Here is a 26,318-nt window from a genome sequence, read left to right on the forward strand (position 1 = left end):
TTGGTTCAGCGATGGAGGAGGAAGAAAGGAAGGCAGATGCGAGATACGCCATGATGACTGGGGGGCGCAACTTCCATGTGACGTTTGTAGATCACGTGCATTCGATCTATATTAAAAGCGATTAAGGATGCATTCAGAAAGGGTGAGTTTAGGCAAGGTATATGTATTCTGAATTATCTATAGCTTGAAAGAAGAAATACTTCTACTGTAAAAGGCCGCCCAAGTATTATTTATTCAAGAATGCGACCTATTGATCGCTCGGGAGTCGTCCGCCCGTCTTCACGGGCATCATGCCCAGTAGACCCAGATTCATCATCCGTAACGAAGTCCACCTCATCGTCCTCGTCGCTTGTATCATCTGCACCGGGTGACATAGCACGTCCCACATCCGCGTTGGACAGATAGGATGGGAGTCGGCGCCGCTCAAAGTCCTGGGCGTGCGCCGAAGCGACGATAGTCCCGACCCGACTAATGCCTCCACGCGCAGAAGATGCGCGCCGATTCCGAATATGTTGGCCGGACGTTGACGGGGTCCCATGCTCGACATCGCCAGGCGACATGAACGGGGTACCCACATACTGCTGCTGGTGGTCTTGCAGTTGCATGTCCTCAGGTGCCTGGGCGCCATCGAGTGTGGGGGCTGCTGTGTTAGAGATAGGAACATCGTAAGGCAAAGGAACATCCCTCGAAGCCCGAAACAGGAGCACGTTTGTGCAGTGCTCGTTCTCGACCCGGAAAATCGACCATACCCCGCGACGGCACACCTCGGAGAAGGAAACTATGAAGCTGAGTAGGGCAGACTGCTGAAGTTCCTTGGTGAAAATGGCGTAAAAGATCCAGTTGAATCGGACCACCACATCGAGGAGCATGGCTGCGTAGTAGACCCAGACTCGGCGGAATGCTAGCACATCTCGGAGGAGCGGATGCTTCGCGTAGGGGTTACCCAAACTCCAGTCCATGATGAGATCCCAGACAGAGGTATAGACGGCGTTGAGCAGGGCAAATGTGATGAACGAGGCTTGGAAGCGGGTGTGTCGGTTGATACGGTACATGCTAAGAGTAGCATAGTAAAGGACACCGAAAATGTACTTGCCCAAGTTCAAAAGATGAGGGAACGCGTTCTTCGTATCGGTATACCGACGTATACACTGGAAGGCTCGCCAGATTGAAGGAAGACTCTGGAAAAAGCCCAAGAGCCTCGAGTGGGAGGAGTTGCACTTGGGTGGGTAGCCCCAGTACGAGGCGTACAGACAGAAAAATAGCTCAATATTCTGAGAAGAGATTAGTAAAATCCAGTGGCAAGAGAATTTGGCAAACTTACCCCCATGGCATAGGTCTGAGAACAGTACATGTCTCCTAGGAAAAAGTCACGGAACTCTACTGGGTATATGCCAGCGAGCAACAGACGCCACTGCGCCGATTAGCAATGTTGGATCAAAGTGACCATAATCACCAAACTCATCACTCACATTCGAGAAAGCAAACCATTTGCGACTCCGGTGGAAGAGCACTCGAGCCGGCAAGAAAACGAGGACAACCGTCAAGCCAAGAAGAACGACCGGCCAGTAGGTGTACATGGCATTAATCCAGGAGAAGTTGAGCCACATGAAAAGACCCATTAGGAAGAAGAAAAAAGAGGGAATCTACATCAGCATGAGCATGGATATCCCAGGTCAGGTGAATCAGAAGGGTTCGTACCTCTAGCAACTGACGCCACTCCAAGGTGTGTCTGGTATCATATTCAAAAACAAATGCATGATTGATCTTCGACTTGGTCCAAATCATACAATCCAAGCAAAAGAGCAAGACATGAAAGGTGATCAGGAAGTATCCTCCATAAATCTACTTTTGGTTAGTAAGAGGGTTCGCCATGCGAAGATATGGGACCACTGACCTGAAGTAGATAGCTAGTCCGGACCTGGTTGGCTTTCTCTGCCGAGCGCAGATGCTGTGTCGCGTACACTAAGGCTTGGATAGAGAACAGGGTTCCGGCCATCAACAAAAGACCAGACCGAAACGTACTGGGCGAGAAGTCACCCGACTTCTTGATGGTGTGGCGCAGCTTGGAGACTGCAATCTTGCGATTCCCACGCTCAAAATAGCGGGCGTACAAATCTTCGACTGCCACCATCAGGCTCTCGGTCACTTCACTCTGCACAAAGGACGCCTTATTGACCCTTTCGGACATGTACCGCAGCGGAGGTCGCGCATTGACCGCCTTGTCGTACTTCTTGTTAATCTTGCGAAACGCCGTCCGGTTGAGATAGGCATATCCCTTGAGCAATTCTACCCCACGATAAAACTCCTGCAGGGCGTGCTTTAGTTTGCGCTTAGCCGAGCGATAGGACACCTCGTTGTTCGGTGGGTCCTGCCGCCGCATAAAATCCCTGCGATTGACGATAAACTCTCGATCTCTCGCGTGCAGTCCGGGAGTAGCCATTTCTGCCAACGCCTCTGAGTTCTTCCCAAACCGCGTCTTGCCAGTAAGAGTGTCCTTCAATCGAGCACCGTTGAGTTTTCCCAACCCATTTTGTCGGTGATGCGCTTGCCTGCCACCCCCTTTGGCTGCCCGCCTGGCAGCTAAAACCTCTTGGATGCGCTGGTCTCGCATGATGTGCAACTGCTGGCGAAGAATCTGCAATCGCTCTGTCGCCTCTTGTTCCTTCATCTGGTAAAAGGAATCAATCTTGGCCAGCTCGGCATCCAAGAACGCGAAGAACTCATCCTGGCGCTTGTCAACCTCGGAGACCGCCTCAGTCTGCGATCGCTTCCCAGGCGACTCGCCATCGGTATTTGAGAAAACACGTCGGAGAAGCTGGGATGTCCGCCGAGTCGAACTGGCCCTTACGACTGTCCCACTCTGGTGGCTCTGGTATGTCGGGCTCTCCGCCACGGGATTGGCAGGCGATGCACCAAACGTGGCGCGTCGGGCCATAACCGGCGACGGAGTCTGAATGTCTCCGCGACGACCAGATCCTTGATCAGGCGGCTGGTACTCCTCGTCCGGGTCGATGGCCGGGTCTGGGAGCTCGAAGGATCCCGCATCCTCCGACCCCAGCTCATGTTGAGGAGGGGTCGCTAGGATGCTCCCATAGCTCCCAACTGTATCCGAGAATCGTGACCCAGGGGTTCGGAGCGGCTGCCGTTCAGCTTTGGGGATGGGGGTGGAACGCGGGTTCGACGGCGGGTTGGCGCTACTCCGGTTTGGGGTCGCTTGATTGTTTGGCTCTGTCGCATCCAAGTGTTTATCCGAGACGGACGGACTGACTCCAGCTGGCGCGACATGGGAGTGGGCGACAGGCGGTCGGATGGCCGAAGTATGAGGACCGCGATGCGTCCGATGGAGGGCGCGAGTGATGGCCTTAACCTTCTTTTTGCCGTTCTAGATACATCGAAAGTTAACGCGGAGCGATGACTTGGTACCTGGATGTGGCGCCGCCTGTACCTTATAGTCGAGATACTTCGCCCGCCATTCGGGAACGAGCTCCTGTTCCAGCTCTCTGTATCGAGTCAGCCACAGGAATGTCGCATATTGCTGCGCTATGGGGAGGAACACACTTGGCGAATTTCATCCTGAACAAATCACCGGGGCATAGCTATGGTCGGCTGCTAGACTGTTAAATAAGCTGGGTGAGAGGGGTCCGGCTATGGTCGCAGTCCACCCCAGCATCGGTGGACCTGCCACCGAAGAAGAGAAATGAGAAAGAACTGGCGAAGGTGAAAGAAGCAAAAAGCGAATGGAAGATCGGAAGCATAGGAATAAAGATAAAGAAAAAAATTGAACTAAAGTCAAATAAAATTCCGACGATCCCACGGGGGGGAAGCCAAGCAAGGAACCCGGATTCTGCGTAGTCGGTACTCCAGTGGAGCAGAACGCAACATAGGAACGGCGTGTACCCGGTACGTCCATTGCAACAATCAGCGAGCCCTATAGGAGCACGTGCCCGGATGAGCTCACGGTTTTCAAACCTCAGGCACCAGTGGTCAGCACAATTGCTGATTGGCCAATAGCCAAATCTCCGGTGACTCCAGGCCACATGACCAGAATCTCCCCTGACGTGGACTTCTACTGTCCTTCGTTTTCCCTGCATCGTACAGCGGGTTTGTTACACGCTGCGCCGAATCTGCAGCCCTGTGATTGTTACATCGCATGGATTGGGCATTTTCAGGAGTCTATCCGGGTAGGTTCAGGGTCTGCATCTACAACTGTCCTGGAATGCGCCAAGCTGGAATGTTTGGTCGGCGGGTTCTCATGGTGATTACTAGTCAGGCGAGAATTTTCCACACTGTCGCAGATGAAACGCGGTACATCTGCTCTAAGAAGCATATTCGAAAGGGTAGTAATTCCAGCTCTTTCAGAACAAGGAAAATTATCGAAAATTCACTCTGTTGGCTTCAAGCATCTATGAGGCATCCATGGATCCATCCAAGGCTCATACCTGGGCCTAAGGCACCATGCCTGCAGTCGATCACCAACGCTAACCAAATGTGGAGTTGTTTCCACCTGAGGCGACAGACATTCTTGACGCCTGAATTCAGTCATCTGCGTTATCTTCGATACTTTCGTCAATGATGCTGCGCTTTTCCACAAAACATTCACCTGCAGATCTTCTAGCAACTGAGCTCATCGAAATGGAAGAAGCCACCATGTCAGCTAACATCAAGACCCGATTTCTGATGGTTTCCGATACACACGGACTGGACAGTCTGCCAGGCTCGGTCTCGTATCAATATGCAGACGCCGCGATTCACTGCGGAGATGTCACCACGAACTCCACTATAGATGAATACAAAGCCTCGATCCGCTTACTCCAGGCCATGAATGCGCCACTCAAGCTGGTCATAGCAGGGAATCATGACTTCACTATGTATATTCCAGAATTCCAAAGAAAAGTGGCAGAAGTTCAGCCGCCCTTGGATCCTCGAGAGGTTGAACAAACCTACGGTTCCTACGTAGAGACAAAACGGCTACTCAGCGAGGACACTGGCATCACTTTCCTGGATGAAGGCACCCACTTCTTCACCTCGAGAATGGTGCATCATTAAAGGTTTACGCCAGTCCATACACACCATCCCTTGGTGATTGGGGTTTTCAGTATCGTCCAAACAACGCCCATGACTTTTCTATTGGTGACGTGGATTCGTGGTAACACATGGTCCACCAAAAGGCATTATGGATTATGGCCACTCTGGCGAGCGGGCAGGTTGTCCATTTCTTTTCAAAGCTGTAGCTCGAGCTCGGCCCCGGATGCATTGCTTCGGTCATATCCATGAGTCCTGGGGTGCAAATCTTGTCACCTGGCGCCCTAAAATCAGCCCAAAGCCTTCTCATCCGACTGGTATCGACAACGGAAACTCCATCCTAATAGACCGCCTCTCCAAATTCAAAGAGAAAGCGGGACGGCTCCGTGGAGTTTGGATCTACAAGTCATTGCTCCAAATCCGATGCAACGGGGCTCCCAAACACTTTTTATTAACGCTGCCATCGAAGGCGCGGAAGATTTCCCGATACAACCATCATGGCTTGTTGATCTCGAGCTTCGACGGACCCCTCAGGAAATCAAACTTGCTCTTTGAATAGCCCCATTTGATAGTTAATATTTGCCCACATTAACACACCCCACTCACAGCAGACTGCTACGTTGTACAGTTCCTTTGTGAATATGGAAGCTGCTCTACAATTTCCTTTGAATATGGGCAAGAAAACCTTATTCTCTCCCCATAGATCCCCTGGAGACCGAGTTCGTGATAGCGAATGATAGAAGACACCTAGCACGAGTTTCTCTCTATTGAGCTCGTTGCATTGAATGTCGTTTTTAATACAACAGTCTCTTCTGTCCTACGATCACTTTTTCCAGATGGAGCTATCACACAAAATCCTTCCCTGCCAAACCACTTCCCTTGCTATGTTTCTTATTTCGTTTTCAATCTCGTAATGCTTCGTACAGGGCCGTGGGTACGCAAGGATTGTTCGACAACCCTGGAGCATGTAAGGTCACACGCGAGTTACAGACGCACTATCATGTCACATGCGCTGGCCACTTCATTATGCCATGGTGTTAAGTTTAATGGAAGTGACGGGGAGGTAAAGCGCCTCGATAAACTCTGTCATATAGGTCGCAACTTGTCAATTCACTGCACTGTTTATCTCGGATTTCTGTCAATGACTTTTTTGTTTTAGAAAACGTCAAGAAGAGCTTGGCTTCTATTATCTCCTTGATTGGTCCTCCGCCAGCTGACTTGCTCAAGCGAGAAAGGCACAGCTCGCGATATTTTTATGACGATGGTAATATTCTATTATAATATGCCATCACCAGAGAGTCTGTCTTGTTAATTCTCAAACAGGTCAATTTAGGTTTCCAGAGCTCATTTCGAAAGGGCGAGGATTCGAGAATAAGCTTGAGGGTATCGAAGGGGAAGAGAGGCAGGTGTTCTGCGCTTCATTTCGAAACTACTGTGATGGCAGCCAGAGGATCGAGCGACTGAAAAGGAACTACTCTCTGATCCTTGGCTTAATGCATAGATTTTGATTGGAACTAATGTATTTATGTCTACTGCAAGAGATGAATGAGAAGAATGTTAGAAGCAAAGAATATACCGCACATACAGTCTAGAGCAACAAAGTCTATATATCAAGTGTGGGAAGTTTTTACAAATACCCTCAAAGCGGTTCGTCTCAAATGTACGATATATAAGACTGAAATAAACATTAAGTTGCATAAACAGTAAATTGTGGAATAAGATCTGTTGATAGTGAGTAGCTAAGAAGTCAGGCATTCAGGAGCAGAACACCCTATCGGCCGAAATATCGTCGAATCCATCACGACGATACATCCATGTCCACCCCTTCGATCAACTGGTTATCTATGCACTGCATGACCTATTATTTACTTTTGCCAAGTCGATCGTTACAGTCGATCATTACATGGGCTAGCAACGAAGCCGATCTGAATGATGAATGAAATATATCGTCTTTGAATTTGCGCCGTGCAGGCTATTCTATCGATACGAGACCTGGTTGGACTCCTTTTCATTACTCATGGCGGAACCTGAATGGCGTGATGATGAATCCTCGTTGGCAGGCTTTAGAAATGAAAAGCAAATCATATCTACTCTGCAGTCACGACTGTCTTATGCGCCTGTCGTTTGTTGAGATCGAAGTCCTTCCTACAACTCTCAACCTACAACCATGCCTCTTGACGAAGAAGGAGCCAAGTGGTCTTGGTAAGGAATTTCGCTTAGAAATGCCACGGTGCACTGGCTAATACTATCATTAATCACTAGCGAGCCTTGTATTCGTGGCCACCGTGCTTCAAAATGCCAACACTTCGACCGACTTATGAGAAAAGTGCGCAAGGCCGGACGTCCCCTCACCAAATGTCCCCATCCAAAGGGCACTTGCAATTGCCAGAAGACTTATGCGTTCATGGTCCAAATCAAGACAGGTAAATGGTTCTATGCTATATGATATTGGACTCTGCTGATATATTCTTAGACTCAAGCTATCTATGCCGCCCACTATACAAAGTCCCCGCAAGTACAGATGAATCCTCTCGGTCAAACTCAGCATCTATGGCCCCGCTGTCGTCATCTGTCTCGAGCAAAGTCCAGAAAGCGGGAAGGAGGCGGGCCAATATTCAAGCTGCTCTAGGAAACATAAGGAAAGCGTTGGAAGCTATGCCAGATAACCTTGAATTTGAAGACGCATAAAAACTCTTCTCATTCCTCACGTAAAATGTTCCACCTAGCCAGAAATTACAAAGACGGCTCTAACCCCGAGCCCATGCTGGAGAAGTATGCTACACAATTCTTTATGGTTGTTTTTGCCCGAATCACCCAAATTCGGCGAGGGACAACTTTGAATCTCTCACTGGCCGAGGACATCCTTTACCATCAGATGAGAAATATCATAGATTCCACTACTGAGAGGGTGTAAATATAAGGGCAAGGAAATGACGCTTTCAAATCATAGGCCAAATTTGGACTCTGTTGTTTGTGTATAAAAAGAAAAGTAATAAGAGAAAGAGAAAGATGTATAGACATAAAATTGCCAAGGAGGCACACAACCTTGTGATATTTACCGATTCCTTTCGTAATATAACGACTACCCCGTGCATTTATTCCACATATTATTCCCTGTACCACTTCCGCTCCGAGCATCGTGTGATATTACTAGGCACAGGAACTTCTAAAGTCAGAAGTCAACCACATCTAGTAATTCGTGTCTGGTCCGTTTGGCTTGTACTTGTACCCTGGGAAGTCGTTGAACAGACTCTGATCAAAATTTCCAAGCTCAGGACACTCAAGCTTGCCGAGGATCGGCGACAGGAAGGGCTTCAAGAACGAAGTCGCGTTGTTGATACTTTCCAGCGGTCCCTTAAGGAAGTGGGGAATGGCCTGCTCTGCGAGAACGAAAGCGAAGCATGCAAAGTTGTCACCTTCGAACAGGCTCTTTGCGTTCAGCACACCACCGGTAAGGTCCTCAACACTGACCCCAGTGAAGGAGTTGACCTTTCCAGTGTTTCCGCCAACTTTCAAGGTCTTGGGATATGCGAGGTATCCGATACCAACATCAGCGGCGACGTCAGCCAGGCCGTAGGGCGAGATGGTCGGGCGCTTGTACCAATTCTTAGGGACGCGCTCCTGTCCTTTATTCCAGACGAAGGATCCAGGCTTGCCGGTGATACCGAAGAATTGTTTGAAGTTATAGCCGTCCTAGACGTTGTTAGAGGGGTGCTTCCCAGGCAGTGCACACAAAGAGTAACGTACCAAGTATCCGGATGGCTCTTCCTTTGAATGGTTGGACATGAAGTTGATTACGAAGTTATACGCTGCTGGTACAACAACAATTGTAGAAAAGGCGCCGGTAAAGTAGTATGGGTTGGTAGCGATGGAGTGCTCTTGGACTTCTTGGTAGCGGGCACGAAACTTGTCGATGGTAAAGCGCTGGTCGAGTCCGTCTTCGGAAGTGTCATTGCCACCCACAGCATAGACCTTCTCGAACTTCTCGACGGAAAGTGAGTGGGCGTCACCGTGGTTTGTGAAAGCGTCGAGACGTCCAATTGAGCCGTCACCCTCGTAGCTGTTGTGAGAGTAGGAAAGGCCCTGACCATTGCCCAAGCCAGGCGTGAGGGGGTCGGACTGTTGGGGACCACCGATGGACCAGGTTCCACCAGCCAGGTCACCGTCAATCACAATGGCGTACGCAGCAAGGAAAGCGCCCAGGTCAACTCCCAGGTTGTACACTAGACGAGTGAGCTCATGTCAAAGGCGTCAGAAAGGGGAGATTCTATTCTTACATTTGTTCAGACCACGAACAGTTTCTTCAAGAGAGGCGACTCCGGAGCGAGGAAGATATCCGTGATTCGCCGCGGCGTTGAGTCCAGGACAGGGACCACGGATTTCGTCCGGACCAGGGGCAGCATAGGCATATTCGCCTTCCACGGACACATACTGCTCCTTCTCATTGAAGTAAGGACAGGGGATCGTGGGGCCGCAGTTGGTTTCCGATCGGCTGAGGCCCAACGCATCGGAAGGGGAAGGAAGGAATGCGCGTTTCACGGGTTTATATCCCTCCTCCTCGAGAATCTTCAGAGTCCGCGTAGCCAGCCGAGCTGCTTGGACGTGGGCATCGGCATTGAGGTGATCAATGACTGGGAAGGCCGAGCCCACCGTCACCAAGGTAGCAAGGGTAGGTAAGAGCTTCATGGTCAAGGCACAAAGAAAGTAGAAGGTGTATTGGGGTGAAGAGAATATTGATAGAGCCTTGGAGAACTACTCATTTATATATACAGCACCTGAATGAACAAGAGCAGACACCTCCCAATTTCTTGCCGTATGAGCATTGACTATAGAATATTGCATCACAGCTAAATCTCATAGCTTTCAAACCATCTCCTCCTGTTCATGTCCTCTTGGCGAAAGAAAAAATCACAGATATCCAATAAGGAAGGCCGATCGAGATGAACTGTCGCTATGCCGATATCATAGAAAACAATAAACACAATAAAGGGCTTTATTGCGTGATACTGCTAGATGCCGATCGAAAGGAAATGATATCGCTGACAATAAACCGGCTGTGATTAGACGTAGACAAAAGCCGAAAGGAATATAGAGAGACCCACGGCTAGCGGGGGAAGCTCTATCGGACGAGAAATGATCAGGTTCACCGCTGACCTTTAGGACCGACTTCAGTGGGATTGTTCCATAGCATTGGAATTGACGTGCTCCGTGGGGCGCTACCTTAAAACTATTTAGGAAGAGATAGGCATTTGATAGTTCGGCGAGTGAAGTAGCTGGGGACTACATGCCGCCAGGGTTTAGGGGCTGCAGACTATCGCCCTAGTGTACAATCTCTGTACCCCATTGACAAGTGTCTGATGGCGTAAAAGTGGAAGCAGAATTCGTGCCCAATTGAGCATCTGCGAACCTCCCAAATTTGCCAGGCAGATCCCCGCCACTAGCGCTGATACTGCAGCTAGCGCGGGGAGAAATCTATGTAGAAGTCATTACCATGATTGTTGCACTGTACACTGTTACATTCAAGTCAATACCCATCTACATATCTCCGTCGGTAGAGAAATTAGCAGTATTGATCGTCGCGAGAACCGATGCTACAAATGATCGCTTCATCATCAATAGCGGCGGTGATGCAATTCGCTAATGCAGGTTCTCTCGGTAGAGAACATCCTACTGTATTGTCCTTCAGACTCAAAATTGCGACAATACGAGCTGTGTCTTGATGGATTCACCTGATTCTTCAATACTGCCTGAATCTCGAACTGTGAATTCTCAAGGTCTGTTAGGAAATCCCTCCGCAAAGTTGTTTTGATAGCATATCAAAACAACCAAGGCCGACAGGCTACATCGAGAACATTGGCGCATGAAACTTGGGATTTTCTAATTTCAAGAAGAAGAGTATCTTAATAGGAAGGAGTATTTAATATCAAAGTAATTATGAATATCAAAGTATCTGCTACCAACTGCCAACTATAAACAAAATGTTGAAGTGACCAAACCGCCCAAGTAGAATCTCGGAAGTAAACGAGGTTTCTCCTTATCGAGTCCCACAACATGCCCAACTATACCATACTCATTTTGAGCCATTCAAAATCACATCTGCTGCCTTCTCGCTGATGATATAAATCGGGGCTGTGATGAAGACACCCGGGATGTCGGGGAAGACACTAGCATCGACCACACGGAGGTTGTCTACGCCTCGCACGCGGAACTCCGAATCCAGCACAGCGTTTGGATCGTCCTTAGCCCCGATAGGAGCAGTACAAGACGCATGATGGCCCCAAGCGACGTCCTTTGCATATTGCTCCAGATCCTCGTCGGCTGTCACGTCCTTGCCCGGGTTCTCCTCTTCAAAAGACGAGCCGCCCAGAATAGCATAGTTATAGTACTCGGACAATGCCTTTCGTGAAATCTTGATTGCTTGAACAATTGCACCCACATCTTTGTCGTCCGCGCCATCCTTGGTGGTACCCTCGTCAAAGTAGTAGAAGTTGATCCGAGGCTGGTCAAATGGATCGGTCGATTGGAGCTCCACGGTCCCAGCGTGGTTCCGTGTGTGCGCTTTCAAGGTATACCACGAGAAGTGCGAGTGGTCCGCAACAGCTTGCTCCGCCCAGCCGGGGAAATACCCCTGGAAGTTGATAGGACCGCCAAAGATGTAAAGATCAATGTTCGAATCCGAGGCATAATCCGAGTTCACAGCCAAGGTGGCAGCAAGGCCGTTGGTGGCGTATGCGCCACGCTGGCCGAGAATGTAAGGGTTTTGTTCCCACTTCTTGAGACATTCGTCGTGGGGCTTTTCGTCAAAGGTGCAGCCCTTGAGGATGGGGAAGTCTTTCTTGTGCTGGACGTTGACGGGGATCTCATAGCGATCCATCAGGTTTGTACCAACCCCTCGAAGGTCTTTCACAACGGGAATCTTGAACTTCTCCAACTCTTTCTTGGGACCGATTCCGCTAAGCTTCAGCAACTGAGGCGTGTTGTATGCACCGGCAGATATGATCACCTCCTTTTTCGCCTTCGCCGAGCCAGGGGTGCCAGGCTTGCTGTGGAGACTCCGGGGACTGGCTCGGTGAAGATACTCGCCATCTTGGAACTCGACTCCGGTAGCTTTGGGGGTGGAACCGGATTGATCGAAGTTGATTTTGGTCACATAGGCATTTGTGCGAACATCCAAGGGGAAGCCCTCCGAGACAGTGCTCTTGATGAAATCGGTGACATCGGTACGGTTGCCCGCATTCATCGTCAGAGGGACTTGGAAGAATCCTTGGGTGGAATCGCGCGCTGGGTTGACCTGGCTGTTTGGATCGTTCGCAAGAAGATTCACGAGCCCGTCGACTGCGTTCAGAGGATCTGGGCCCTGCCCCGAGGCAGCAGCGCCAGCGACATAATGTTGAGCGAGAGGGAGATCGTTGATCAGAATCGTTGGGTCAGTCGGTTCAGTGTAAAGCCACTCGTAAACCTTCTTCAGGTATTGGTCCATGTTTTCATGGGCCCATGACTCGTCTCCAGTCAACTTGGCAATGTTGTCCCAGTCACTCTTGTGTGGAGTAATCCAGATGAGCGCATTGTGAGGTGTGCATCCTCCTAAGGCTTGTGCACGGGGATACAAGATGCCACGCGGGGTGGCGCCCTCGGGAGGATTGGGTCCAACGTGATATTGGTATGGCGCGGTCTCCCAGGTGTACTTGGGATCCCGCTGTGCGCGCTTCTGGTCTTTGTAATGGTTCACGAAAATATCCCATCGAAGTGCAGGATCTTCGGTGACAGACGCTTGATAACCGGGAACGGTGGTGTTGAGGTTGTCAGACTGGTCACTGCCAGCTTCAATAAGAAGGGTCTTGTGGCCTCCCCTAGCGAGTCGACTCGCTAAGGGTCCTCCTCCAGCCCCGCTACCCACGACGATATAATCATATTCGAGATGAGTTGCCGCAGTGCTGACTGGGCTCAGAAGGAGGAGCGGAAAGATAATGAGATTAAGCAACTGCATCTTGAGAATGCAGAATCAAAATGAACCACTTTTCCTTCAACTCTACAGCTATTCGTTCCTCATCTATATACTATATATTTATATTTGGCTTATTGTTCGTCCGAGTCTTACAATATTGCGTGATGCTCGCCGCAATGATGAGAGTAGGATAGCCATAAGAAGTGGAAATATGCTTGATACCGGCAAAAGCCGAGTCAAATCTCTGTTGTATTATTGAAACAGGATTTTAACTACTGTTAATGGTAACAAAGATCCCCCTGTATTGACAACCTGTCTATCAGTCCCACTCCCTTAGTTTGTGGCCTGAATGGACACCAATAATTCCCATTTGGTCAGCCCGTGTCAAGACTGGCTGCAAAATTGGTGCTTTTCTCACTCTATAGCTAGAACATCTTTATCCTCTGCCTTATTATCAGTATAAATGTCCCAATGCCCTCTCGTGGAACGAGGACTAGGGCAAGATGTTAACTGTTGAACCACTATCACTTAATCTATTATATGGCCCTCCCAAGCATTGGTAATCCCCAAATATTATGTAGCAAATGGCCCTAGGTTTGGAACGTGCAAAAGCCCGACTGTTGAACATGGCTTCTTCGCTGGGTCCTACGGCAGCCCTAACTCGCCAACGATCTTCAAAGTGATGCATGAAAACTCGGCCGATATGACCTTACACAGACCAAGATGAATTCACATGTGCTATCCATGCTATACAACATGTTATTCAAGAGGCCCTGTGAGATCTCGGCCGAGACTGTACCCCAACGGTTCATTGTATCCCGATGTCAAGAGGGAGACTCTTGCAGTACTAATTTTTAGGAAGGGAAAGCATGCAAGACTCAATGGCTTAGAGTAATGAGGTGATTGTCGGCCAATGATAAGGTAAACCAAGTGCAGAAGGTGGTATGAATATCTTTGATATCTTTTCGGTTGTTGCGTTTGCCTGCCATGACAGACTACCCCGGTTGCGCAAGATGAGCCAATTGATATTGTGAATTGTACAAGAAGATCATCCGACCTAAAAGCAATAGTCGGGGATGGTATGGTTGTGCGAAGCGTTGCCGAGGAATGAATCTATGGATTATACGATGAGCTGTCATTATGTGGTGGTATAGCTTAACATGCAATACTTCCGTGATCTGGGATCTTGATCACGATTTTAAGGCTGAATCCCGAATATCGGCCGACATGCATGATATAAAATATCAAGGCAAAGACATGTAGTTCCCTGAAGCTCTTGGTGATACTCTAAAGACATCTTCTTTGCTAAGTTTGTGGCATCCTGAATTGCAACATGACATCCTTGTGGGAAAAGTTCCGGGATAAGAATATTCTTATCACTGGAGGCTCGGGGTTCCTGGGAACTGCGATTGTCCACAGACTTGTCACAAAGGCCGCGGCACCTGGGAAAATCTATATTCTATGCAGAGGCGGTCGCGAGTAAGACTCTGATCAATGTTCCCTCTGTTGTCGTATCCATACTAAAAATGATCCCACTCTGTTAGTTCCCTCGAAAAGAAATGGAGAGAGTGGTTGGGCACCGAAGCGGATGCTCTGTTGAGCGCTCATAACCTGATTGTTTTGCAAGGCGATATCGAAACAATGGACGTGGACACAGCCTTGGACGGGCTCAAACTGGAGCTGAACGTTATCATTCACGTGGCTTCCACGATCAACCTTGCCCGTCCGCTGAAACAGATCAAGAATATGATTGTCTATGCCAGCCTAAAGCTTGCCGAGCTTGGCGAAAAGTGCGAGAACCTGGAGCGGTTCGTCTATGTCTCGACTGCTTATGCGAACGCAAACCTATACCAAAGCCGCGGTACAGCCAACGTAACCGTCGATGAACAGATATACACCTACGGCAATGATACCACCGTCGATGAATTCGAGGAACTTGTCAAATCCGACGAATCCATTCGGTTCCATGAATTTGTTGAACAGTTCCCCTACGCCTATACCTACGCCAAGCACCTGACAGAACGCCTGCTACAGAAGAAGCTCGGGGATCGGCTTCTTATTGTGCGGCCCTCCATCATCGGCCCGGCTCAGAGTTACCCATTCAGGGGGTACAGCATGCCATTGTCAACGCCTTCCACACTGTTCTCTGCTGCCATCATGTTGACACCATCCCGCTCTATGGTGCTTGCAACACGGGCAAACAACCCTATGGTTGAAGCAACCAGCGACGAGGTCCCCGTGGACGTGGTCGCAGATCGACTGCTCGCCCATTTGGCATATGGCACCACAGGGCCCGTCCATGCCGTCAGTGGGAGGAATGCACTCAGCATCTTCCAAAACTGGTGGCAGGAGTGCATGAAGGAGCGTCGGCTCCCATGGAAAGTCAATCCTGTCTGGAGACCCATTGACTGGCGATCGCCCGAGCTGCATCCCATCAGCCGCACAACGGTCTTATTCGGGACATCCTTCGAGTTTTCCGATGACAAAACTGGCGATCTCTTTGGTACGCTGAACGACGAAGAAAAAGTGGAGTGGGAGCTTTACACTCAGAAAACAGACACAGAGTATGATCTGTCCCAACGGAGACAGCATATTCGCTATTGTATGAAAAAAATTGCAAAAAGAAGCGCTGGGGCTCGGATGTTGATTCGCGTGTTTTATCGGAAGTATGGCGCGAAGTAGCTGCAATCCTGTACGCAAAGATATCTAATTTCCAAAGCTCAAGTTTCTGTTGATTCATCCCGTGTCTTATGATCTTGGCTTCTCATACTAATTGGCCTTTTTCTTTTCGGTGAAATAGGTATTTGCTATATTAATACATCATATCCATGTCACATCACTGCGTGACTCAAAAAGAAGTCATCTCATAGTACTACCTAAAGCTCAAGCTTCTGCAAAATAGAATGGTTCAAATTTTTGCCTAGAATTTGGTTATCCACATGTAGTACTGCAGCTAGCGGGGCCTAGGTATATTGCATTATCTCAGGGTCTGATGACACTGGCGGATAAACAATGTGTATATCCACCTCATCCATGGAATTTGATCTGGGTCTTGGTGGGTCGGTCCACTTTCGACAGCCGTGTTTTGGACGGGATATGAGGGATAGAGTATGATGTGTCTTTGACTATTTAAGCAGCAATGACACACCGTTTACCCAATACGACTAGTCAGGTCATTTTTGTAGCCCAAGTTTGAGGATAATGACCCCACTCAGGCTCTACGAGCTATTCTGCTCCTATAAGTTAACTTTGGGGGATCTTCTCACATCATTTGCGTTAAAAGGTGCGCAACTTCCTGCAAACCTATAGTAAGATGAATCTTTTGTTAAGATGTGTGAAGGTAAGTAGTGATCCCTTATCTTGCTCTATACCTCCCCGTAGTCCTCAGTATTGGCCATAATGACGATGATATATTGAGGCTATTTTCGAGCTATATGACTGTCCTAGTAGGGATTGATTCCACTCTGTATGATCATTTTCACATAGCATCTCTGTTCTTTCACACAAGGCCTAGATTGACGCTATGGTGTACTCAGTGCTGATGGGATCAGAGCTACATATGACGAATACCCTGATCTGCATAGATATGATAGGGATCTACGATGGCCCGTTCCTTCGAACCGCCCCACGCCCTATCGGGGAGTTCAAGAATCATCGCCTTGGCCACCAATGTTAATTAAGACGTCACTCCCTCCCACAAATCTCACGAAGGTGCACGGACCTACGCGTGATGAACCGTGCGGTGCGTGGGGAAATGTGGAGAAACACACGTTAGTTGGACGAGTAGGAGGCGCTCCTTTACTCAACCATATTCCTCCGGCAGAATTTTGAGATATTGTCCGATCGACACTTTTTTCTTCCTTGCTCTGGGTTCTTCTCCTGCATGCTAACTCAAGTATCCACACCATGGCTCGTGTCGATATAATAATGGTCACCGAGTGTTGATGGTTTACATACATTTCTATCACGCCATTGAGCCATGGATTTCCTCATTCTATTGAGTGGAATGCTAACATCAATGCGATGCCCTAAATGATTTGATATAGAATATGATTGTCTGTTCATGCGCTACTGAACAAGAAGTGAATATTTGAACCTGAAAACTTTTCCAAGCAAAGGTCTCTCATCTGGGGTACTCGTATCTTTTCAATACTCCATCCATCAGGTCAAACCCTGGAATTATTCTCACTCTTATCAACATGAACCTCCTGCACACAGTTATCTTGCTGGCACTCGCCAGTCTCTCTCTCGCAGGCAACTGTCCCTTTGCCAAATTTGCCAAACCTGGCGAGAAGGGTGTCCCCCAACTTGATCATGAAAAACTGGGCGCATTCGTTGCCAAGATGAAAGAGCTTGCTCCCGAACAAGCTGAAGGTCTGACAGAGAAGTTTCAGTCGGCATTTGATTCAGCATCTCAGCATCCCCACGTCAAGCATGATCTCTGAGAGTCGTATCACGACCCGAGAACAGAGATAAACGCCAGGCTGGCCCATTTCACTTTGGATTGAAAACACAGTCGGCAATCTTCTTTTTTTTTCGTTATTTCTGCTGAATATACGATGTGTTAAGTCGAAGGAGGAATGTCAAGTCTTTGAATGTCGTGGATGGGAGAATGTCGGAGAAAAAAAGGACGAAAGCATGTTAGGGGGGCGAATACTGGAGGAAAGGATCATTGAAGCAACCTTTGCTCAGTCTGGACTTTGAGCAGTTTAATCTAAGTCTTTCTTACTAGAAACATGTTATATCTTTTACAAAACTTCTCCCGTTTCCTCTTCGGGCCAAAGATGCTAGAGGCATGGATCCAGATACATGTTGATGCTGTTGCCACCATGTCTCTTTTGAAATACTATGTTATTCGCTATTGCGCTTTCCTTACTACCTGTTTCTATGAGTTTGAAAGTTGACATAAGTCACTTGACTATGTGACAACTCTACGGAAGTCAACTCAGATGGTGGTCTAGCCTCTATCCCTTCACGCACAGCAGAAAGAGCGTGCTAATTGCCTACTCCCTATGTTTCATCTAGTCAAGACGCCTCTGTTTATTACTCTCTCGGGCGAGAAGCTTAAATAAGCACATGCAATTCTCCGCAACGACCACCTGCATCATAGGTCAATTTTCCCAGGTGGAATTCTCAAATACGCACTTTTGTCAAAATCATGAACGATGGCGTGATGATTATAGTACACCTGCAAATCTGCATTGAATTTGATATGAATGACCGTACATTGCTGAAAGATCTCGTAAGAGATATGAGCTACGTCGGAGTCAGGTAAGAAGATTACTCTCGCTATAGGAAATTCATCTCCAACATTAGAAAAGCAAACGAGTTCCAGATAAGGTACTCATACAAAATATTGTAATTGAATGATAATAGATTATGTACTCGCATATGGCGCTCTGTTCCAATCCACCTATTACCTATTCCAGCTGTGCTCGCACACTACCCCATTCCCATGTACTACCGCACGATATTTAGTTTGCCTTCTTCTTCTTTCCAAAGAGCCGAGAAGTATCACCCAGTGGAATCTCTAGAAGAGAGTCCTTCAACAGCAAATGGAAGACAATATACCAACCCACTAACCCAGCCAAGAAACAAAACACTCCGCCCGACTTTTTCAGAGCTTCGGCTGAAGCGGCATGGCCATCGGCCATAGCAAAGTAGCTCGCTGCGACCGTGAGAAATCCAAGATCCACGAACAGAAACACCAAAATATAAGCAATGTTGCTCGGGAGGGACGCCACCAAGAATGTGAACACGAAAACAGTCCACAGTATCATGAAGAACCCAACCGCATTGTTATACTCGACAGTGGTATCGCCGCCATATGCCTGCGCAATGCCGAATGCCGGTGTCAAGATCGCACCATAACCAGCATAGAAAAGACCTGATGAGAAATGATTAGCGAGCTCAGGGAGGAGTTGAAGCTGGGCGAAACATACCGAAAGCACTAAAAACAGTGTACGCAAAACCATTACCAACAGACAGCTCCCATTGGGCCGTCACAACCAGACCGAATGCTGCAATGAAGAAGAAGTTTCCAACGAAGACATTTGCCGTGGTTACTCCTCTCCATTCCATAAGACTCAGGGACAGAGTTGTGAGGGTTGTGCCGAACGCCCCAAGAGCGAGAGCGGACTTGGATACTGAGTCAGCGATTTGGAAGTAAGGTGAAAGGCAGTAGTACTAGACTTACACCTGCGCCAAGGGATTTTGGAAGCTCAGCTACCAAGGCACCCTCTCTTTGCTGCTCAACATCAAACACCTTCTCGGCATTGTGTTCTCCATTGCCAGTTTCTTGACTGGAAGGAGAACTCATTGTCACTAGAGGGCGAATATGAATGGTGTGGATCAATGTACGGCGAACCAGTGGAGCTGAGCCTGCGAGAGAATGCTGCGACCCTTAAATTTCTCTGAGCAACTCGTTCCCCCACCCCCTCTTTTATTTCTTTTCAAGTGGTAATCTCACCATATCACATAAGGAAAAGCTATGATGGCGAGCGAAAACCCTCATTTCCTGACTATGTGGACTGTATGGGATAGGGTGCAGATTGCTCCCTGGCGCGGTGAAAGGATTTAGGCGGAAATGGTTAGTTTGGTTTCGATCTGCGAACCTCAAAATGTCGACATGGCAAATTAAGCTCAAAGGTGTCTTATCTTGTCGGCCGAGTAAGCAAGCTGCATGCCACCATCAGGCTTGATATGATGTGCTCGTGGCATTTTCAGCCTCAGCGTCACCCCATGCGCCAAGCTAAATAAAGTGGGGCCCCGAACTCTGAACTAGATGTGGCCCCACCAATGAAATTGTGGGGACATTTCTTTGCCCAACCTCGTATCATCGATTGTCAAAAATGGCAATAGACTCAAGCTCACAATCAAGAATTTCTATGGGAATTCCGACTCTGTCGATCTTAAAGTCAATACCTCTAATGCCGATATTGCCAGTGCTGGGACGTCTAGTACCGGCAATGTTGCCGGTGAGACTGACACTGAAGAGATCGTCCGGGCGGCCACATCGTCTATTAAGATGAGCACAAGCTCTGGTATTTTCTTCAGTTCTGACTCGAATTATGAGGCTTTCGAATCGACTCTCAGTAGCGGCTAAGATCAGCAAAATCTTTTTGCAATATTAGAAATTTCCTTAGTGTCAAATTGTGGGTGTAACCATTACTCTTATCGCAGGTATTACAAAATTTTGAATATTGGCTGAGAGCCTATTGAACTTGCAATAAATTTTCGATGTTACTTCTACAGCATTTAGATATATCATTCAAAAGTGGAGTATATAGAATAACATGTTTTCAAAATGTCCATCGATACTAATTGGTTGCTTCTGATTGTAAAATTCCTTTACGTTGTTGTTACTTTGCTATTGCTGTACTTTTCCTAAAAGATTGAATTTGAAGTTAGGGTTCCACGGTCACGCCCCTTAGGGGCCCCATAGCCCAGGCAGGGACAAAGCCTGTACCTTAATCTCCGCCTTTCACCGTCAACAAGCGAGGTGTCGAAAGATTTAATGAATGTTTCCATATTTGTTGCTCCCATAAATAAGCTCATGTGACTGCTCTCTAGCAGAGCTCCTGGATTGCGAAAGCACTAGTCAAAGCAAAGACAGCCAAGCTTCCACCAAAGGCCCATTCGGCCGAATACAAGAGGTTGGTTTTTTTTTATTGCGTGAAAAGGGACAGGCTCCAATAAGATTTGGAATTGAAAGTGGCGTGAGGCAAAACTTGCTAGTTCTAACGAAAGGCGGGGGTGGAGGGGATAGGAGATGCGTTGCGAGCCAGTACAAGATGAGGTTTGCTCATTTTAGCACCATGTTCACGCCATATCTAGTGTCTTTTGAGCTCTTCACGAAGTATTCGCTTTGGGGATGATCCCCGCACGGGGTCTCTCGTAGCAGAAACTCACCGACATATATTTTTCAAGTTCTATGATCGTCATGTGGATCTCGGATCATTTCCCGCGAATGCTTCGCCATTGTATTTCCAATACGCTGCAATGAACTCGCGATCGATCCCTGCCATTGGCCATCCAGCCTGTCGGCATCGTTTATTGTGCTACGCAGATCATCTGCGATCTATGTCAACCCATGCTGACCCCATCCGCTGCTTGCATAACGTTCATACGCGGGTATTGACCAATTCCAGGGGTCTCTGGGCATTTTTGCCATTAGCCGAAAAAACCTCATTAGGTTTATTTTTTTAAAAATTTTTATTTTGGATTCATGATTTGGCCCATCAGAAAGAGGCACCTTTCAAAATGCGCCTTACTCGAAGTTGTGTTATCTCTAGCCCTATCCCCACCATCTAATACCACACTGGTCTCATTGCAGTCGTGTTGGCCACAAAAGGATATGAAAATTGCAAACCACGTATCTCACCCAACAGCCAAATACTAGATTAAGCCGCCAGCTTTTCCTTGAGGTGATCTTGGTAGAAGTTCAGCGGGTAGGAGCGCCACTTTCTGGGCATGGCCGGATATAAAGCCACCGAAAAGCCTATCCAGGTTCGATAAAGTGCGCGCGTCGTCGCAGTAGATTGAAGCTCGTAGGCATCTCGTAGGCGGGGAGGCAACAGCTCGATAGTCACCGCGCGTAGAAGAGGCTTTAGGGTCTGCACCCATTGCGGCATGTCGGTACTTTCGCGAAGGTCTTTGGCAAAGTGTATTGCGTCATGAGAGACCGTCAACTTGCTAACCTGGTCATCCCAATAGTTCCAAAACTCCTGTCGCGAGGAAGGCCAAGTGTTGGGTTTTAAACCCAAGCAGTTCATCAGCAGAGAGAATTCGCTATATGCGCGCTGCGCGCTCTTGTAGTCGACGCGGCCATAGACGCGTTGGTAGACATCGGTCGAGGTGGAATATAGGGTCGCTGCTATCCATAGCTGTAGGTCGGGGTGGTTGGTGAACCGGTTGACGTGGCCGCCTAGCAATGGTGTCTTTCCATTTTGTAATAGCTGGATTAGAGCCTGACGCTCGGTTCGTGTACCAAACACCAAGCATGATATGTAGCTGATTTGTGTTTCTAGGGTGTCTAGGAGCTCGCTTGCTAGCTTTTCATGGCTGCCAGGGGGCTCTGCTTCGCGAATGCTGGGCAAAGCCGCTTGAAGAAGAAGGGCTGCCCCGGAACCGGTGAAGATAATACCCTCCTGGAGAATTTGGGGTAAGATCTCTAGCTGCTCGAGCGCATGAAGTCGACCTAATTCGGTGCTGGGAAAATTCTTCTCGGTTTCACTTAGGCCGTTCTGCTCTGCCTCGCGCGTGTCTAGGGAAGACACAGGAGAGATTGACGACATGGTTAAAATGCGAACTATAGGAACAGTATTCTGAGTGACGGGAGGTTTTTTCCTTCAGGGAAGAGTGAAATTGAGAGGATCAAAGATGTAAAAAGAAGAATGGAGTAAAGACTCCCCCATAAACCGATCAAGTCTCCAGTCTGGCTGTGGCTTCTGCCCATGAAGCTACGGCCAGGCGATACTCGACCGAGAGAACTGGAGGAAACTATCGGCCTCGGTGAATAGCGCCAATAATGAATTTAGTCCGTCCTAGGATTCTCCCCTCTGGGGCTATCAGTGGTATTTCGTAGCAAATGAACATTTTGGTTGGTTGATCTTCGCCACTCTGCGTTACCGATGACCAAAGGTGTCACTGACGGCTCAGGTCACACCTTTGGCCCAACATACGTGCGAAAAGGTTTAGTCTTTGCCCACTTGTTTTTGATTTTCTCCATCTCTCGTGCTAGCATGAACGCACCTTCGTGAGCTCCCCACCAACTAACTTAGTCTGTGTCCTGACTGGATAGAAGTGGTTAGACCTAGAGTTGTGAAGTCGAGGGGAAATGACTGTATGAAATAATTTCCCTGTTGATTGCTCTAAGCTCTTCATTTTTGATTCTCCAGCTCGTCGCCAATTCACTACATATACGCGATCTACAAGATATTCATCTATCTCTGCTTTCATCGACGGCTTTCCTGGGCGCTTTATGGGCAGACCATTACCATGGGCAAAACTACAGACGACCGACCAGCATACCTGACCTCTGATGCAGCCAAATATTCGCTCGGTGTGAACCGGGGTCCTCTGCTGGCCAAAGGTCTCGATGAGAGCGCCGCACTCGAGCAGGTCGAGTCGGCCGGTGGCCTCTCCCTAGAAACGCGGGAACGCACGAGAAGGAACAAGTTGGCGCGTCACTGGAAGCGGTTCTGGTGCATTTATCTACTTGCCAACATTATTTTCCTGGCAATTTTCTTACCTGTCTTGTGAGTCGCATGCCAATTCAGGTTCCATGGCCTCGGATATCCAAAGCTAACTGCATATCAGCTTTCTAGTTGCGATCCCAGCAATCTCTCAGTTGGTTGTCGACAAGAGTGACTTGGTCCTGGTCAAAGCAGCGGTTATGCAGCCACTACCAAATTCAATTCAATTGACTCTTCAGTCGGCCTTAGACCTGAAGATTGCTCTGCCGGTGCGCATCGAGCCAGTCAAGTTGGATCTGTTTCTGCGCGGCCGTGGTGCCTCCAACGCATGGGGCGAGGCCACTATACCGGGCATGACCATCAAGGGCAATACTACTCTCGGTGTGACCAACACCCATACTCCGCTTCAGAACCTAACCACATGGGTGAACTATGTGCATAGTGTGGTCTTCCAGAAGGAATCCACATTGTCGGTTAAGGGTACCACCAATTCGTACCTGGGCGTTCTTAAATCCAAGGTCACCTTGAACAAAGATGTCAGATCCCCAGGTAAGCCATTTGTGCTAGGAACTGAAGCCCGATTTGGAAGTGTGGGCACTAACAACTACTAGTTCTCAACCAGTTCAATGGCTTCAGTATCTCTGACAGCGGCCTCGTCGCCCGACGACCTGACGGCACCAACCTAATCGGCAACGCGACTCTCCCCAATCCTTCCGTGCTGACGCTCGAGGTTGGCACCATCGTTCTCGATGTGAAAAGCGGCGACCTTGTGATAGGAAATGCCACACTCAAGGACGTCACCTTAGTACCTGGCAACAACACATTCCCTCTGACGGGAATCCTGGATCTGGGGAAAATTGTCTCAAACTTGGGCAAAGTGCTTTCCTCGCAGGCCAATTTGCTCAAGACGGGTAACCTGACCCTCGACACGGTGGCGACATCTGTAACATGGAACGGCACGCGGGTGCCCTACTACACCGAAGTGCTGAATCAATTGACCCTGACAGCCAACGTGCCCGTCGCCAGTCTGCTGAAAAACTCAATTCACAATCTCATTCGAAGTAGCGAGAATATCTCCTCTCTCCTTCCGTCTCCTTCACATATAGGCGGCATCAACAGCACTGGTGGCGACAGCACTCGCGGTCCTGGGAGCGAAGTTTCAGAGCTATCCTCGAAGATGAAGGCCCATATAGCGATGCGTGACCTCTTCCGCGATGCAGACCCTGTCAAGCGAGATACGATCATTGACTCGATGGCCCGGATGCACCAGAAGTTATAGAGTCGTGGTCTCGCCTGCAGCAGTATATATGACTTCTTTTCTATTCAAGGCTCAATAAAGCAGACATACACTATTGCTTTTTGTTCTGAGTTCATGGCCACTTTTTACAACCCTAAAGCTAGTCTGCCCTCCTTTGTCGGGTCTCCCTGAGAGATTTTTTTCAGGTAGCGCAATTGGCTTTACGGCTATCTCCAGATAAAGAAGTCCTCTAGCAATTGGTGAGTAATTCCTTCGTCGAGAAACACTATTGTTTCGTTTTTAACCTTGGGAATCATCATGTCAAAGCATAATGGGGTCTAAACAAACGCTCTAGTTCCCGTTTATGATTTATGATATGGAGGTTTAAGCCGTCATATAGTAAACAAATGGAGAGGGAGGTACTAATTTAACTGATGACAATTTGTGCACTCGACGATATATTTAGGTCGTCGCACGTCTTCTCTATAGCTTCTGATATTTTTCGGCGACTCTCATATCACTATCCTATAGCCGATAGTTAGCTTCTCGGTCTATATAGAATAGCCTATCTATACTATACATAATATCTCTTTCCTAATCCTATCCTTATTTCTTAAATTTACCTAATTTACGGGTTTTTGAGCCTTGGATAATTTTAGCTGATAACAAAATAGGTCCGAAAAGTAGTTTAGTCTCGTGAATCTAGTATCTTTATACTTCTATTAAGGAACTTGATTTTAAAAAAGATAGCTATTCTATTAACTAAAATAACTTAGCCTCGGGTTTGTGTATTTATTTTGTAGGATTATATAGCTACTAGACTTAGCCCGTTAATTTTAGTACGTCTAAATTTATTAGTTCCCTAACTATATCTTTTATAATATAAGCCTTTCTATATATTTTGCTATAGCTTAAGTACTTTTTATTAGAGTCTTCTATTATAGATAATAGATATTATTAATAACGATAATAATTCTATTTACTAGTTCTATACACAAACTACTATACGGGAGTGCCGCGCTAGCCCAGCGCTAAAAAGGTGGTTTCTAGCGGTGTTCCTAGAAATCAAAGGCAGAATAAAGGACGGCTATTTGCGGAAGCAGAATAAGCTCGCGAGTTCCACAACAATCCCAATCTTTGACAAGGGCTGGGAAACACCATCTGTGGAAATATCCATATGGCTGCACAGGAGCTTGCGGCATCAGATCCGAGAGAATTTTGATGAAGAGCAAGCGTTTCTGGATATTGAGGTATAGCTATCGGGTAGGGTTGTTAAGGAAGAGAGCGAGGAGGAAGAGAGCGAGGATGAATCGACGTTAGAGGACACTATACAGCCCCTCTAGTTATATCTAGTGTAGTCTTCTTTCCTACCCAATCTCTAACTCGGGGGTGATAAGTGAAATTAGCGCGATACGGGTGCCGTAGGCGTCGTATAGTATTGTGACGTCCTTGAAGGAGGTCCGTTAAGGGACCGGCCCAAACAGAAGGCCTCTAAATCCGCTACGTCCGTTAGCCCTAGAAATCGGCTATAGGATATAAATTAGACCTAAAATATTACTAACTTAGATACAGTATCTAATTCTGTAGGTAGCAAGCCGTCGCGTGTTACTAAGGAATACCTCGAGAATTCTAAGAAGCCAGAGGCTTGCTTTTAATGCTTTGCTAATAAGGGGCTCCCTGACCGTGTTCGCTTCCAAATATATCATAACACTGGGTGTGTTACGCGCTATTTTGACGCTATTCATCTAAAATAAAAGCAAACTAAAGTGCAACTGGTGTGACGTAGCCTTGCTGCACCAATTGGCGTTCCATCGCCATGCTTTTGATGTGCATCATGTGCGCAGTCGCCGGGGTTGACTCCGTCACTGTTGGTTCTCAGGTATATCAAAGATCTCTCCCCCCAGTCGGTTGCATGCTC

At 48.0% G+C, this 26,318-nt stretch overlaps 9 protein-coding genes across 9 annotated transcripts; 4 read left to right on the forward strand and 5 right to left on the reverse strand.

Moving 5' to 3' along the window:
• Positions 1 to 230: 230 nt before the first annotated feature.
• NUU61_001936 (SPX and EXS domain-containing protein) lies at positions 231 to 3,572 on the reverse strand (the record flags this gene model as incomplete). The annotated part of the gene is made up of 7 exons (XM_056652518.1): positions 231 to 1,271; positions 1,322 to 1,411; positions 1,470 to 1,643; positions 1,699 to 1,842; positions 1,895 to 3,382; positions 3,446 to 3,500; positions 3,559 to 3,572. 7 exons carry the CDS (start codon positions 3,570 to 3,572, stop codon positions 231 to 233), a joined length of 3,006 nt encoding a protein of 1,001 aa, XP_056513585.1.
• A 1,060-nt stretch (positions 3,573 to 4,632) lies between these two features.
• NUU61_001937 (uncharacterized protein) lies at positions 4,633 to 5,150 on the forward strand (the record flags this gene model as incomplete). The annotated part of the gene is given in 2 exon segments (XM_056652519.1): positions 4,633 to 5,034; positions 5,049 to 5,150. The coding sequence occupies 2 exon segments, from the start codon at positions 4,633 to 4,635 to the stop codon at positions 5,148 to 5,150; spliced, it is 504 nt and encodes a 167-aa protein (XP_056513586.1).
• A 3,061-nt stretch (positions 5,151 to 8,211) lies between these two features.
• NUU61_001938 (peroxidase family protein) lies at positions 8,212 to 9,708 on the reverse strand (the record flags this gene model as incomplete). Its single annotated transcript, XM_056652520.1, has 3 exons — positions 8,212 to 8,715; positions 8,770 to 9,245; positions 9,300 to 9,708. 3 exons carry the CDS (start codon positions 9,706 to 9,708, stop codon positions 8,212 to 8,214), a joined length of 1,389 nt encoding a protein of 462 aa, XP_056513587.1.
• A 1,384-nt stretch (positions 9,709 to 11,092) lies between these two features.
• On the reverse strand, positions 11,093 to 13,009 carry NUU61_001939 (GMC family oxidoreductase; the record flags this gene model as incomplete). The annotated part of the gene is made up of 1 exon (XM_056652521.1): positions 11,093 to 13,009. The coding sequence occupies one exon, from the start codon at positions 13,007 to 13,009 to the stop codon at positions 11,093 to 11,095; it is 1,917 nt and encodes a 638-aa protein (XP_056513588.1).
• A 1,291-nt stretch (positions 13,010 to 14,300) lies between these two features.
• Positions 14,301 to 15,649, forward strand: NUU61_001940 (uncharacterized protein; the record flags this gene model as incomplete). Its single annotated transcript, XM_056652522.1, has 2 exons — positions 14,301 to 14,446; positions 14,512 to 15,649. 2 exons carry the CDS (start codon positions 14,301 to 14,303, stop codon positions 15,647 to 15,649), a joined length of 1,284 nt encoding a protein of 427 aa, XP_056513589.1.
• Positions 15,650 to 17,166: 1,517 nt separating this feature from the next.
• On the forward strand, positions 17,167 to 17,412 carry NUU61_001941 (uncharacterized protein; the record flags this gene model as incomplete). Its single annotated transcript, XM_056652523.1, has 1 exon — positions 17,167 to 17,412. The coding sequence occupies one exon, from the start codon at positions 17,167 to 17,169 to the stop codon at positions 17,410 to 17,412; it is 246 nt and encodes an 81-aa protein (XP_056513590.1).
• Positions 17,413 to 18,441: 1,029 nt separating this feature from the next.
• On the reverse strand, positions 18,442 to 19,286 carry NUU61_001942 (uncharacterized protein; the record flags this gene model as incomplete). The annotated part of the gene is made up of 3 exons (XM_056652524.1): positions 18,442 to 18,854; positions 18,910 to 19,105; positions 19,164 to 19,286. The coding sequence occupies 3 exons, from the start codon at positions 19,284 to 19,286 to the stop codon at positions 18,442 to 18,444; spliced, it is 732 nt and encodes a 243-aa protein (XP_056513591.1).
• A 2,083-nt stretch (positions 19,287 to 21,369) lies between these two features.
• Positions 21,370 to 22,263, reverse strand: NUU61_001943 (oxygenase MpaB family protein; the record flags this gene model as incomplete). The annotated part of the gene is made up of 1 exon (XM_056652525.1): positions 21,370 to 22,263. One exon carries the CDS (start codon positions 22,261 to 22,263, stop codon positions 21,370 to 21,372), a length of 894 nt encoding a protein of 297 aa, XP_056513592.1.
• Positions 22,264 to 22,966: 703 nt separating this feature from the next.
• Positions 22,967 to 24,442, forward strand: NUU61_001944 (DUF3712 domain-containing protein; the record flags this gene model as incomplete). Its single annotated transcript, XM_056652526.1, has 3 exons — positions 22,967 to 23,226; positions 23,288 to 23,712; positions 23,775 to 24,442. The coding sequence occupies 3 exons, from the start codon at positions 22,967 to 22,969 to the stop codon at positions 24,440 to 24,442; spliced, it is 1,353 nt and encodes a 450-aa protein (XP_056513593.1).
• Positions 24,443 to 26,318: the final 1,876 nt, after the last annotated feature.

Source organism: Penicillium alfredii (assembly GCF_028826965.1).
Source record: "Penicillium alfredii strain IBT 34128 chromosome Unknown utg000004l_segment0_segment0, whole genome shotgun sequence".
NCBI classification, from domain to species: Eukaryota; Fungi; Ascomycota; class Eurotiomycetes; order Eurotiales; family Aspergillaceae; genus Penicillium; species Penicillium alfredii.